The 15,735-nt window shown below is 31.8% G+C and overlaps 1 protein-coding gene across 2 annotated transcripts; it reads left to right on the top strand.

Moving 5' to 3' along the window:
• Nucleotides 1-364: 364 nt before the first annotated feature.
• On the top strand, nt 365-9,553 carry LOC131854974 (popeye domain-containing protein 3-like). 2 transcript variants are annotated; one of them, XR_009358086.1, is made up of 9 exons: nt 365-597; nt 697-755; nt 1,126-1,210; nt 1,631-1,812; nt 2,205-2,336; nt 3,539-3,646; nt 6,256-6,553; nt 7,045-7,435; nt 7,669-9,553. XR_009358086.1 is itself a non-coding variant. In XM_059206165.1 (8 exons), the coding sequence occupies exons 1-8, from the start codon at nt 474-476 to the stop codon at nt 7,266-7,268; spliced, it is 1,212 nt and encodes a 403-aa protein (XP_059062148.1). In that variant the 5' UTR covers nt 365-473; the 3' UTR covers nt 7,269-7,547. The 2 variants fall into 2 exon arrangements, 1 of the variants encoding a protein (XP_059062148.1); XM_059206165.1 differs by lacking the exon at nt 7,669-9,553 and having other exon boundaries at nt 7,045-7,547.
• Nucleotides 9,554-15,735: the final 6,182 nt, after the last annotated feature.

The following is a 15,735-nucleotide window of genomic DNA, read 5'->3' as shown; positions in this document are numbered from 1 at the left end:
ATTGTCAGTCAAGATCAAGCAGTCAACTTTTCCATCCACAGATTATAGTAAAACTTATTTTCTCTATATTTTTATAATGTAGGTAGGAATCACAGAACACCAATGCTTAAAAATCTTACTATTGCTATTTATTAGTTCACATTAGAGCACATAACTCAACATAATAAAGCTAATGATAACTGCAGTTTATAAAATATATAGGTAGGTAGTAATAAACATTGAGGAAAATAAAAGTACTGTTTACGTCCTTTTTGTAGCAATAAACAATTGAATATGTTTAATTGATCTCTTCTCCACAAGATGGCGCAAATTCTAGATTTCTGGGGCATGTCGTACAGATTATTGATTTGGCGCGAAGCTGCGAAGTGCGAGCAGCTGAAAAATTCGTAATTTATAATCACTACGAATGTCTAAGGACATATTTACAGTAATTATTTAATTCCAGGGACCTTTAAACTTTTCTAAAATAAAGCATGTCTCGTGGTGGATTACGGTCAATGACAGAATATTTGGAAATCGCCGAATATAATTATTCATGGCCTGGAGAAAATGGTACTTTTCAAGAATTCGGATCTGTTAATTACACAATGCCTTCAGGTAAGCAAATAAATACTTTATTAAAAAAACTGCAAAAAACCTAATTAAATATATAAAAAACTAATAAAAATATACATAAAATTTAATCCTATGTTTTAGGACCATGGTATTGGCCCTGGTGTCCGCTTTGGAGAGTTCCACAGCATCCTTTATTTCAGGTAGGCACATACTGCAATGGGTTAGTATCATTTGATTTTGGCCTTGTTTTGTGTAATATGTTAGGTTTCTAATCTAATAACGTTAGGCTTTTCTTTATTTTGTGGTCACTGTTTATCCTTATATATTATAGTAGGTAATCGTAAATTGAAGTAAAATAATAATTGATAGTGAAGAACACAATCTCTTGCCCAAATGTCAGTTACGCACCTACCTAACAGTTGCATTATCTTCCTGTAGGACTACTTCTAAATCTTGGTAAAGTTTTACTGCACACCAATATGCTTAAATATTAACCTTGGATGCTTGTTTGCGATGCCTTGAATACCTTGAATGCCTGAAGAACTAATGAATATAATGAAAACATTTTAGCTATCCAATGTATTGTTTGTGGCTTCATACTGCGCCCCAAGTACAAAAAAAGGCCAACTCTGGATGCATACAATTTTAATTTTCGGTAAGTAGATAATTATTAAAAAACTATTATTTTGTTTAAAAATAAAATATAATAATTAAATAACATACAACTAACATTATAAGTTACGTTAACTAACATTACAGTTCTAGAATTTATAAAAGTGTAATGTAGATTAAATCGCGTAGATACGTCATGTAGGTACCTACTAGTTGACTTGCACAACTTCGTCTGCGTTATATTTTACTCTTTTTTACAACATTTTTCATTACAGCTCTGATCCTATAAGTCGAAGCTAGAAGTATATATGTTGGTATAGATATCGCCATAAGTTTTAAGCAAGTAATTTTAATATTTAGGACCAAGTTATTTATTGATAATACCTATATTATCATTATACGTAAAAATATAGGTGGTTATTTTATAATTATAAATTTAATTACTTTATTATGAATTCATTAGGTTTCATGCTGTATTCAATATGGGCATGGCATGTAATTTGTTCACCGGATGCATTTTCCTGGAACTTTGGATTTGTGTTCCTGAATCTGGCCCAAGTCGTTTATTTGGTGTACGAGATGCGACCGGTAAAATTTGATCCGGAGCTTGAAGAAGTGTATCATACACTTTTTGAACCTTTTAGAGTGAGTTATATTTTTATAGTGAGATATAAACAAAAAAAATGTAATAGTTTTTTATTGTATATGATTATACTATTTCCCAGGCGTCCACATATTTAATCCCTCGGAAATTAGCATTTCTATTTATATATAAAAATAAGGAACTATACAAATTACTGACATAAGGGGCCGATATAATAAGTATCTTGTACAGTCGTGATACACTGATACACACGCGATATAGTAAGTATTTTGTACTTAATGTACCAACCATAATAATTTCTTTAACTGTATAGAAGTTTTATAAGGCCATAACTATAAGGTGAGACACAGGATCCGAACCTACCGATTTTTACATAGTTGAGTAATAAGGAGATTCAAAGGTAAAATTTTATTCGTTTCATTATATATGACAGGTATCGAGACTGCAGTTTAAACGGATGGTGTCACCGGACTTTGCTCACATTATGTCGCTCCACGCCGGTGAAGCTTATGCTTTGCAAAACTTAACTAAGACTGATCGTTTAGGACTTTTACTGTCTGGAAAGGTAAGTTATTATTAAAATTTACCTTATATATCTATCTGGCCTGGTAAATATGCTCCCTCTAATACGATTATGTGCAATGATGACTGGATCATTTGTCATACTTGCGAACGGGTGCTGCTAGTTATGTAAAGATAACAACCAGCTAGACACTTCCAAATTTAAGATAGTATGTATAGATGAGATAAACCAATAATATGCCGCTCATCTAATGGTAAATTCTCGCAAATAACAGAATATTATACGTAAATTGCAACGGTTAAATTCACGTAAATGTCGTAATTGTTTCAGTCACGTAAACGTTGCGGGTAAAAACTAGTAACCTATAAGTAGAAAATACAAATAGAATGGTTCGATAGATATAGATATTTGGTAGGTAAAATTTAAAACAATTGTCGATGTTCACGTGCCAAAGTTTGTAGTGTATAAACTGTAGCTATTCCAGCCGTTGGTTAACGACACAAACGTGCCTGAAGGCGTCATAAACTCCGCCGCCACATACAAATAAAAAACATCGATATCACTGTCATCAGTCGTAGTAATTTAAGGCAATTTCGTGTCATTTAGTTGAATAGCAATAACGGTACGAGACTTGTTTGAATTAATCAATAGGTATAATTTTGATATAAGTTCATAACCTTAAGCATGGCCATTATTATATATTAATATAATGAGATAGGGTGACTAAAACCATAATAATAATAACAACGCGCAACCTCTCCCACACTTGGCTAAGGCCCGTGTAGGTGAGTATTCTTCTTTATCTAGTTTAAAAAAAGGTCTTTTAAACTAGATAAAGAAGGGGAAAGAAAAGCTAAGTATTATTAATACGTAACTTTTCTTTCCCATAATATGCTTTGCACGGATGCATCATCTTTCAATGTCTTGGATAGTTCTATATAATAACACGCATGTATTATACATATAAAACTCCCCCTTGAATCACTCTATCAATTGCTGAAACTGCATTAAAATCTGTTGTGTAATCTAAAAGATATAAGCGAACGGCGGCACCTTTTTTTTATACTATGAAAAAATTATTTTTTTGTAAATCTAGTGCAGAGATACGAAACCATTTATTAATTATTTTCGAATTTTTTTTTCGAACGGTTTTCTTCGAACATATTTCTCTGTATGTACTATTTGATTATTTTTTACAAAGTTAGATCTTCAATTTGTATATTATTATTGTATTCATTTACCAGGTAAACGTTATGAGTGGTCACCAATTTCTACATCCAATTCTGCCCTGTGAGTTTTTGGACTCACCCGAGTTTGAGTCCAGTAGAGCCACAGTTGACGAAAAGTTTAAGGTGAGAATATAGGTATTACCCTAATGTTTAAATATTAATTGCCTCGCAATAGTATCTACCAAATTAAAACCTGTTGAAAATAGTAGATACTTAAGAAATTGGAGGTTCAAGATACGTAAGTTCAACTATTGTTAAAAGATTTATATATATACCTAGATATGTATGGGCTGGTGTAAATGAAATGTTTGTCTGGTACACTATCGGATTTAGATGTAGTCTTCATGATAAATGGGATAATACTGACATCGTTTAGATATTCAATGTTTGCGTTATACAATGTTTTAGTATAACGTGTAGCTCACTCACAAGAATAATGTAGGCATAGGTATTATAATTTCGTATAGACTCCAATATTACATTTACATTATGCATGCCAGCATGTTACAACATCACGGAGCTGCTTTCATATCATACGCCATCAGAAAGCTTATAACATACCTAATTTTTTGCTTTTCTGCAACGCCATTAAAATGAGATATTGTTGCTATTAAATGCCAACTCAGTTTCATCTCGGGCCTTATATCTTTTATGTCAAATGAAAGCATCTTATTTCACGCAAAAATGCTCTAGGAGGGTTTCACCTTGTTAAATAACGCAATGGGGCTAACTAACACGGCCGGGCGGTAAACTGATGAGATCATTATTCAAGGGAGAGCAGCGCTGGCAACGTTGTCCGAAAGAGCCTCAACCCTCTAACCTATATAAACAAATATTACAGGCGATGGATGGAGGCATAGAGGTCATGCTAATGCCAACTATAGGCGCCAAGTTTGATGAACGGATTGTGCTATGAATAGATTTTATACTATACTAGCTTTTTCTACTGCATACTCTTGAATTTTAAATATTTTTCCTTAGTGAATGCTTACCTAATAATTATATGTATTTATAAAATTTTAACTTTCTGTTCTTTAACCGTTTTAAGCGGTTTTGACTGTGCATTAGTAGTCAGTAATGGCAAGATTAGATTATAACAGTCTGAAACGGAAGATGGACGGTACGGTTAGTACACCGCTTTACTTCCAATTGTTATGGGTTCGATTCCTCGCACAGTGCAAACATTTCTATCCTTCAGAATGATTGTGTGTATCGATCTAGGCGCTGTCTTAATATATTATGTACATATATATTTAAAAAAATGTGTCTATCAGTTTTCTGGTATCCATAACAATCTCTGATTAGCTGGAGACCAAATGTGTGAAGTGTTCAGGGATATTATTGTTATTATACCAATTCTTAATCGTACAAATAAAAGTATGTATGGAAATTGGAAAAATTTAATAGAAATATGTATGTACCACTCGGTGTAGTATTCTTGTTTTAGATACAAAAGTAAGTTAGTATCTATAAATGGTTGTTAAGACACGAGGCAAATTTTGTACATTTTTTTCGTTACAGAATTACAATTTGTATACTTAACTGTACCGACATATAAATATGTATCTTTGCAGTATCATTATTATGTACAATTATAGTTACTACATCTATCTCTACTTAAGGTACATGCGTGAGTTTATTTTCGTGATCAGTTTGCTATGTACCTAGTGGTACGTCACTGCTCGCTTTGGCATTACCTACCTACCCCATTCCGTTGACCTATTTGTTGACTGATATGGCTGTGTAACAGCCAAAGTGGCTATAAATGCAAGAAACGGGGTTAAATATCGATGAAAGCCGAACAACGTTATACTATGTTTACAGTGATTAAATAGAGTCTGCTAGATAATGTTAACAATGTAATTATGTAGTGGAAAGATATGTGATCATCAGAAAATGTCGATATAGTACGTTATTTTTTTACCTTTTTCTTTTTCAATTCACATATATACATTTTATGTTTATATGCTATTGTTTCATGTACGGTATATTAATTTTCTAATGAGATTTTTAAAGATAGACTTCGATTCTCAAATATTTGGACTAGATATTTGAGAATAGAATTTTTATTTTCTGCTCTTCTGTAACTTAAAGTATCCTATCGGTGTCTAAAAATAATGTGTAATTGTAAGATTTATCTTTTGTATGTTTGTTATTTTAATAATAAGTGCAAATTACTTACTTATTCAATTGGGTTTACTTCAGTTAATATCAATTTTACCTTTTAAAGGTGCAAAACAATTCGGAATTCAGCTCCTAAAATTGAAGAGCTTTCGCTATAGAAGATTGATGCTTCATGCAAATTGCGCAGTCACGTGATCGATTTCCTACATACTATAAAGTACATACTTCATTTTCTTTGCTAATGGAGTGATTCTTCGTTATATTTTCATTACAGATGCAGGTAGTTTAATTAGTAGAATAAATTGGATCATTTAGTTCTTTAATTATTTGACGATTTAGATGAATAAAATTAGATATCTATGAAGTCTAAGAAAGCAATATAAATACTAGAATAAAACATACATATAGATATATAACTTTATTATAGCTAGTTGTTTATATCACAGATAAGGGAATATATATACAACTCAATTCAACTTTAAAAAGTAAGGTATTTTAATATTGACTCTTTTATATATGGTAAACTTATGTGTTTTCAGTTTTAAACCCATTTTGTAGCGTTTTAATTATACATTAGGGCTATTTATTAACGAATTTGTGTGGAACAGGTATCAATAGTAGCTGCATCATCCTGCCGCTACGTGTACTGGCAAAGGAGTTCCCTCGAGTATCTGTTCGTGAAAGAGCCTTATCTTGCTTGCGTGATCACTACACTAATAGCCCGCGACATCACCACCAAGCTGTATGCGATGAACAACAAAATAGTAACAGAGAGGGGATCCCATTTAGATATAAGATTACCAAGCATCTCCCACGCTCTAGCTCGGAGTCCTAGAAGACTACGGTCTGCTTGCAAGCCACCACCGCCCACAACCGTGCAGCCTGTGCCACCTGAGAAAAGACCCAGTGAGTACTTTATTCTTTGATCAATAATGCTAAGGAGGTAACCGGGGTATCATAGATAGGCAAACAAATAATAAACACCTAAATAGCATAGCAGAGCGATCAAAGAATAAAAAAGTTTGAGTCAGTTTAATTGTTTTTTAATAAGGTGTAAATTACATGAAAATTAATTAAAAGTATTGGTTCGAGGTAGTTAGAGAATTTTATATTAAAGTTTTTTTGTATTATTTGTTTCTTTGTATGTAGTGATCTAGTTATCAGCGGTAGACTTTCTATAAAGTCGTCGTCGTTGGTTTTGAGGCTCTCGTTCACCCCCACCTATTTATAATATACGGAAGCATAAACTCTTAGTCCTCCGGATTAGCAACATACCACGAGGACAACAAGGATGTGATGTCCATGGTGCTGTTCATGAATATAGGTGATAGTTGCCACTTACCGCCCAATAAACCGTCAACACAGTTACAAAAATAAATATCTTTACAATAATACAGATTGTTGGAGTCGTGAAGCTGATTCCCTGATTAACACAATAAAACGCAATGGCGTTACCACCCCTACATACGGGATAGGAGACGAAGAACTAATGCCCCTAGCAGCGCATGAGGCTCCAGCAGCTTCGTCGGACGACCTGTCTATAGCCGACAGCTGTCCCGATACTTCCTCCAAATACCACAGCTGTGAAGCCGTGGAGACTGATGATGAACTTAGACACTAAATTCTTAATTAGAATAATAGTTTTCAATTCTAGTCGCAGCAGAATTAGTTATATTGTTTTCTAAATATCAGTAGTTACTATACAGCGTTGTAGTATGGTACGAGTGACAGTTGATATTTTGGGATTTTTTTACGGTGTAAGAATTGCATTGAATGAGATTTGTGAAGGTAATATATATAATTGATAATTTCTCGTAAAAAAAGTTACATTGTCGTAGAGTAGAGAGTTACATTGTTGTAGTGAGTAGAGTTTGCTTACCTATCATCTGCAGCTTATTATCATGCGCAAATAATAAAAATAAAATTATATTAATTTTATTGTTTTTATGACCATGAATTGTTGTTGTTAATTGTAAAAGTTTGATGTTTGAATATAACTTTTGAAAGAAATGTTCATTCAGGTTCTTTAATAATATCATGAATACACTAGAACGAACATTCAGACTATATCGAGGTCAAATCAGTGGATTATGTTGGGCCATATTATGTGGTGTTATATTTATTTCATGAAGCTATTAACTGTTTATTCAAACTTATTCTAATCTGGGATTAGTACCCAGTTTTGATACGCACACAGTATTTGCGTATTATACTTGAAATTTATGTCAGAGAAAGAGAGACGAAGAGTAAATTTATTAAAGGACTATTCACATGCCTGCCTTCATAATCGTAATACATTTTAGAGTACCAAAGAATACCAGATTTGATACACGTAATATGTATTGGTATAAGTACGTACAATGGTTAAAATAAACTGTTATATACCATATACAAATCGTGAATGGTATAACTATCAATTATGTTTTCAACATATGTATATAAAGACTGATATATTGATGACCTGATCGTTGTACCAAGAATATGTTGATATATCGACGAACGCGATGAATATGAAAGGATTTGAATGTTTACGCTGTCAAGTATAACGTGGAAGAACATGGATAGGTATTATACATATTGAACAGAGCATATTTTAATATTAAGCACAAGGAATACATATTAACTAACTCGTAAAAACAACACGTTTAACTGAAAGAACCATACGTAAGTTTTAGATGACGATAGTCTATATTTATAAAACCAGGTTTCAATTATTTCTGAGAAAATAGTATTTGTTATATATATTTGTTAAAATAAAAATAAATTCTTAACAACATGTTATTTTCAACATACTTTTATTTGAAATGTGCGTTAACGCAAATGTATGCGATTTATTTATTGAATACATCTAGAGTACTTTATGTATATTGGTTTATCTTCTAGGATCCGTCGCTCTATAATAAAAATATATATTTATGTCAAGGTATGTAATTCACTATAAGGCTCATTGTAACTACAAAATTATTGAATATTGTATCTTATTTCTATAAACATATGGTCGAATAAACTGATTGCATGATTATGATGTAAAAAGGAATGCCCACTGCTTTTTCCAGTACATTATTAATGATAGCTTTGAGGTGGTCATGGATGTGGCACTATTGCCGATTGAGTGCTTTTTAATTTGTATTTACTTATTCTAGGGTTGCCATCTATGAAATCGGAAAATATGTAACCATGTTTTATATATAAAATAGCGTTAACAAATATACTGTACCTAGGTGTGGTGGTAAGAAGTTATCGTGGCCTTTGAAAACTAGCAACACCAGGGGTATCACTTACATGCCTCAAAGTACAAATTATAATACTAACTCAACGTATCTACGTCAGCAAAAATATCAAATAATTGTACAATAGTTATGTACGTTGTAGAGTATTAATTCCCGAAGTGTATCCATACTACAGGTTTTTATTGGTCGAGAGAGTTCATGTGATATTTGTATTTATATGATATTAGAGTAACCAAAAAACTTATGTACATCAGTTTCTATTAAAAATATTTATTGTTTTTAATAATTTGGTGACTGCCTTTGTATAAAGTTGTAGCGCTGTCCTCTAGTCTTCCAAAACTAGGGCAAATTGTAACAAACTCGAAACTTATGACCCTAAACTGGACAATGTAATCAATCAACTTCTTTCCATTTTGTTGTGTCGAGTGAAATACTACGAATACTTATAGAATCATTCCTATGCAGTATATCAAATAACACGATATTATCACTTTACTAAATATTACTTTTGAATATAGAATTACAGTTTTTAAAGCCTTCCTAAACTAGGTACAACTTTGTTATCCATGTTTTAGTAGCGATTGGTAGGCCGTTTGTTCTTTTTTTTTTAATCAGATATATTTATTTTCGGTAAAAAAACTGAGATATCTAAAACCATACCAAAGGTGGCTTTAAAAAATAAATAGTATGACATATAAAGACGTTAATAATGTCTTCTTAAAACAATTGAAATAAATCACTAAAATATTACCTGTAGGTACACTGAATAGAAGCGACTCAATGTGTGACTTTCTTCAGAGGTGACTTTCACTCGAAAACGTATTCATATATGTTTTTTTTTCAATCATTATTTGTAATAATTTTATGACTTTTGAGAACTAAGATATATTTGGAACTGTTTTGCTATTCTATTATAAAACACTCGTTACGTGATATACATATATATATAAACATAGTGATTAAAAAAGAGCGCAATTTGTAAAAAAATCATGAGTGCTCAAACCTGATTTGGTTTATAGAGTTTGTTCAGACAAGATAGAATAATTTCATGAATGTTAGTCTTGTAAGACTTATATAGCAAGTAAGATATTACGTTAAAATAGTTTATTTTATATACCTAAGTCATTGTTACATAAGAACATTGTTACTTCGATGCACTATTACATTTTATATAACCAATATGCTTTATTATTTAAAAAGTACCCTAACATTATTAAATTAGAAGCAATATTAACATTGCTTCTCTTTTTTAATTTTAAAATCATGGTACAACATATATATACATATACATAAAAATGTTCTGTGACTTCTTCGGGGTTAAGAGCTAGTTTGTTTCTATTATAAGCACTGGTAAATATTTTCATTCTAGTTTCAATATTTAAAAAAAAATGTGCTCTTAGAGCGACATTAGTAGAATATTTTGCTATTAAGTCCACCATAAAAAATATATTTAATGCCTGAAATAGATGTTTCAGGTTATTTCTTTTTATTTTATTAATTTAATTCGGATATATATCCATATTATGTTAGTAAACAACTTATAAACTATGTTAATAAATTACAATTTATATTCATTCAAGTATTTATGTCTATGTCCAGTCCAGAAGTACGGGGTTCGCGGCAGTGCAGTGATGTCAAGTGTCTCTGGAGCGAACAATCCGACATATGTCCAATATAAGGTGTGTAGGAGGCTGTTTGCGCTCCCAGATTTCTACACGTCACTGAAACAGTTCAAAGCCATCTATACGCACTGCTACAAACATCTCTGATGCGCTACAGAAATTACGATATTAACACATTGAAAATTATTGTTCGACTTTCGCGTTACTGGATAATTTGACTGATTTAAAAACTTCATTTTAAAAGATTAAATTGTACTAAGTTATAATACAATATAAATACAAAATATATATTCATAATAAATTAGGTAATCTAAATAAGTAAAATACAATAGTGTTTTTTATTAGCGTGCAACTCTGATTTATCTGATTAGTTACCTACATTAATTCCGACAATAGTTTTTACATAATGCTATGACTATAGGTTCCATACATAACTATGAGTATTGATTGAGTTGAATACAACATTATAACAGGTACGTATAGGATCTAGTAAGATTTATAATATTATGTAGGCCATGTTCTAAATTGTCACCACTACATATCTAATTGTCTACCTGCAGTGACAACGAGTCAACTTTCTAATCCTGTGCCATCTGTGGAATTAAACTCTTATGGTCTAGTCGTTTGGCGCGAGCCTTCGGTTATAGTGCCAGCAACAGTAGCAGATATCCGCTCCAGAGTGCCAAACACCAGATGTGGGTCTTACAGCCAAATGAACTAAACTCTAGGTAGAGACGAGTTGACCCGGCACTTTTTGGCCAGTGTAATGCGATGATTTGCAGTGGAGGTTGGTTCTACCTAAAGCATAAATTGGATGATTTAGTACAATACACAAAATTTACAGGAGAATTGTATTAAGTAATTATTTATAATTCATTCCACAAATAATTTTCACAAGCTATATGATTAGCTTTCTCGCACAGATATTCTTGCCCTGTTATGTTAATAAATGTTTTATATATTTATTTTATTATTTAAATAAGGTCGACGCATATTTTATGCCGAAATTATACCAAACAACCCCATAAGTATTTCTACTTCAACAGCGTATTTTCTCACGGGTACCACTTTGCCAGAACAGACAGGCCTTTTTTGTTGTTGGTTATATAATCTAATTCTGGTAATAAAGACCTCGATGGTCTAGCGGTTTAGCACATTGCTTTAGTTTCGATGATCGCGGGTTCGATTCCTCGCCTGGTGCAAACGTTTGTATTCATGAGTATGATTGTTTGTATCGGTCTGGGTGTTTTCTATGTACGAGTATATTATGTATGTATTAACAAAAACATGCTTAAGTATTTATATCACACAAGATCTGCTTACCTTGGGACTAAATGGCGTTGTGTAATCTGTACTAGATTACACAACGCCATTTCAGAATTAATTTGATATTCACTTATTAAAGTTTTATATTCTGATTTATTACGTGACAAAACAAGAGCACTAAATAAAAAGTAATTCATTTAAAAATTTGCAAAGCTACTATAGCTCACCTACATTTTAGATAGCATCGATTTAACATTTACGAACTAGCTGGTTTATAAAAGTTTGCCAATCACGATAATACTAAAGTGCTTCACTAGTTTTGGTTTAGAGTTATAACAGTAAACCAGCGCTTATTAGTAGATTAAAATATGAGCAACGTGTAATCCTCTTAAGAATGTAACTTTAATCGTGGTAGTTACTTAACTCGAGGGCCATAATTTAGAAAATACACATTTGTATATTACGTAAGAGGGTTTTTTGGCTTAGTAAGTAAATAGTATTTATCCTGAGAAGCTAATTTCGAGGGCAAAGGGTGTAATGATCTGAAATTTCGTTTTGATTCACGGTTAAAAATATTTGCGGTTTGGGTAAGGCTAAGATTTATGTAGGTAATAGAGTTAAGTACCAAATATCGCATCTGGATAATTTCATATATCAGGGTTATAGATTGTATTGTATTAGACTGTGATTTACGTCTCATAACTATGTCAGTATGTTTCTTATTGGCATCGATATTGTTGCCAAAATTATTTTGATAATGCATGTGTACCTACCAGTTAATATGAATAATTCACAGTAGGTACATATGTATACGTAAACAAAAAATTTCAACTGATTTAAAAAAGACGTATCGACTGCGTTTTTATATGTGTTATACATATATTATGAAGTAACTGAAGTGATTTACATTCGTATTGGTACTACACTGTTATGACATATAGATACTATTGAAATATATTTGTTTGTGGAAAATAATGTTAAATCATTTAAATATTATATTTCGCTTCTGTTTTATTGTGCTCTACATACCGTTTTTTAATAGGTAAATAAAAGTTTGAGGTATTTTTAAACAAATTTTGTACAAAGAAATAATAAACAAAGAATAACCTTGATGATGGTATGGAATGAAAAATATTAGTAGGTTTTGATTGCATAGTTCCCTGTAGTTAAAAAATAGCTCTACAGCGAGTTATACAGCTATTACTTTGTAATAATTTTGTTATTATTTAATCGTTCTTGCGTGACCACTATTCTGTAGGCCACCAAATGTTTATTTAAAAATATTTATGATTGCAATTTAAATACGATTAACAAACCATATTATAATTCAAAGAAATATGTCTTAGGAATCAGTATTAGATTAGTTAAGCTTTAGTTTGATCCATTTTTAGTATATAAAGAACGTTGTTATAAAAATACATAATTGAGGACTAGTATTATTGATTATGTCATAATTAAGAACCTCGGTTGTCTAGCGGTTTAACACAACGCTTTATTTCATATAGTCGCAGGTTCGATTCCTCGCAAGACATTTTCTTCGTGAGTATAATAATTTTAAAGCTAGTTTGCTAGCTATACTTTATTTTTGGGACTAGATGGCGCTATGTAAATTGTTCAGGGTTATTATTATATTATTCTTAAATGTAATTGGATAATAACGAGTGAATATTAAATAATTCAATGGAAACATTGAACATTTCCAAAACTAACACGTACCAAAACAGTTTATGATTCTGTTATCTATAAGCAGATCATGGTAACTTAGCACGTTTCGATATTAAAGTCGAAAAAGTATGTTATGACATATTCTGTATGTATGTCTTTATGTTTTATATGGAACTTACTTTTATATTTAAATGGTCAGAGACATTATCATGATTGTGGTGGACAATAGTTACATGATCACAAATCACTGTGAGTATTTGAATACGACGTGGAAAGGGCGTGCCAAACATTGTCTCTCCGATTAATTTGGTTTGTCATCGATGTTTTCGATCACCGAAAAGTTATAGATAGGATAACGCGACTTTAGAAGTCTATCTATGTTCATTATATCTCATAAATTAAATATATATCATAAATTAAAAAGTGGATTGTATATGATAAACAAAATTGAAGTTGTTTTATCAAGATACTCTTGTTATATATTTTTTTAACGTTTAAAACCACAAATTGGAACTAGATATTGTTGTTTTATTAATATATCAATTCACTTTATAACACTTCGATAATCAGTACAATGAATGTTATAAGCGTTTACAAAAAAAGATAATTAACAATAACATAAAATAATCCAGAGCATGGGTTAGGCAAATCATTTGCATTGTAAAATAAATTTAAAATATCACTTATGATTGCAAGGTATTTATTGTGTTTTGATTCGCCCGTATTTATTTATAGCAATAACCCACTTCACCTTTATCTGTTCAACCATTGCAATAAAGGTGATTTAACAAAGCGATGTGGATGATAGCATCGAATCAGTTCAGGCCGAGGTGGTCAAGGTTGGTTTGCCCTGCAGTTGAACATTACTGCGAAGCTTCCTTATCCACGATACCGTACTACATTTGAGTATTACGTGCGATTTACCATTTCAAGCCTTATCTGATGACCTGTACCTTTACTAACAAAGGAGCTTTGAATAATAGTTACTGGACTTAGATCGATACGCTCTACCCACCGAGTCTTCAAACATACCACATATTGTATACGATGCCCTAGGAAGAGGAAAGATCAGTTTACACGTCACATGACATAATTTTACCAATTCACCGTCCTCTGCCAATATATATTTTTTTTATTTGTTTATACATCAAGAATAATAATATATTATATAGTTTATCCTTATAGGTTATATAGAGAATTATCATTGAAATATTCTATGGCTTACTAATGTATAAACTTTTACATACTCTTGCTTAAGTACTAAATTTTATATATTCAATTAAAATAATAAATATAAAAAAATAGTAAATTGAATAACAATTTACTATCTTCCTTTACAAGTACCAACGCCAGACGGTTTCAAAAATTTGATTACATATTTGATCACCTTTCAACACATACTTCAGAAGTATGCCTGCCAGATATACTTTCCAAGCATTTGTACTGGATTTAGTGCAACTAGAGTAAGTATCAATACTATTTGTTGCATGTATTTGATGTTAAACTATGCCTGCTTAGGATTATAATTTTTTTTACTTAATTAGAATGGCAAACAACCGGCCCATCTGATGATAACCGTTGCCTATATACTTCTATCTACATGAATAGCACAGCGGTCATATTACTCCCGTGACATAACACTCATGCGTTGCCCTTTCAGAGGACTAAAACGACATGCGTCCGTAATTTCAATCTATTTCACCCTATAACCGAAATACACGCTATTTCGATAGTCGTGTCGTTTAGATTATACGTGTAAATCAACACAATGAAGCAAGATACATTTGCTAATATATAATTCAAGCGGTCTCCGTCTTGCTGTACCGTACAAGTAATAATTAATGTATGGCATTACTAAGTGTGCATCTAGACAAGGAAGCTGCAGGCTGTGGCGCGCGTCTGCGGCTGCAAGGTCCCTCGCTGGCGACGTCACACGTCACGCGCTGGATCTCTGCCAGCCGCTAATCGTCACGCAGTTATATCTATTGTATTCAATCGGAGGGTGCGATTTTCAACAGTTTTAAATGTATGCTTTAAAAATAGGAAATTATGGCTATACTTATATAAATGTTATAAATCGGCTTTGAAATTCGTAAATAGACCTCTTTTTCTATAACTAAATAATATGAAGCTTTGAACAAATATAACATAACCTTTGTTACAATATATATAATATATAAATGGAAGAATACTTTTCTAATTTTGACAAACAATTAAATATTCTAATGTATTATTAAATATTCGCATATTCTGCGTTTTAATGATATTTTCAGGGCTTCGTAATTAACTAGAATGCCTAAAGCTG

Source organism: Achroia grisella, unplaced genomic scaffold (genome assembly GCF_030625045.1).
Source record: "Achroia grisella isolate CSIRO2021 unplaced genomic scaffold, CSIRO_AGI_Agris_v1 utg126, whole genome shotgun sequence".
Taxonomy (NCBI): Eukaryota; Metazoa; Arthropoda; class Insecta; order Lepidoptera; family Pyralidae; genus Achroia; species Achroia grisella.
Note: the sequence above shows the minus strand (reverse complement) of the source record. Positions and strands in the feature narration are given on the sequence as shown.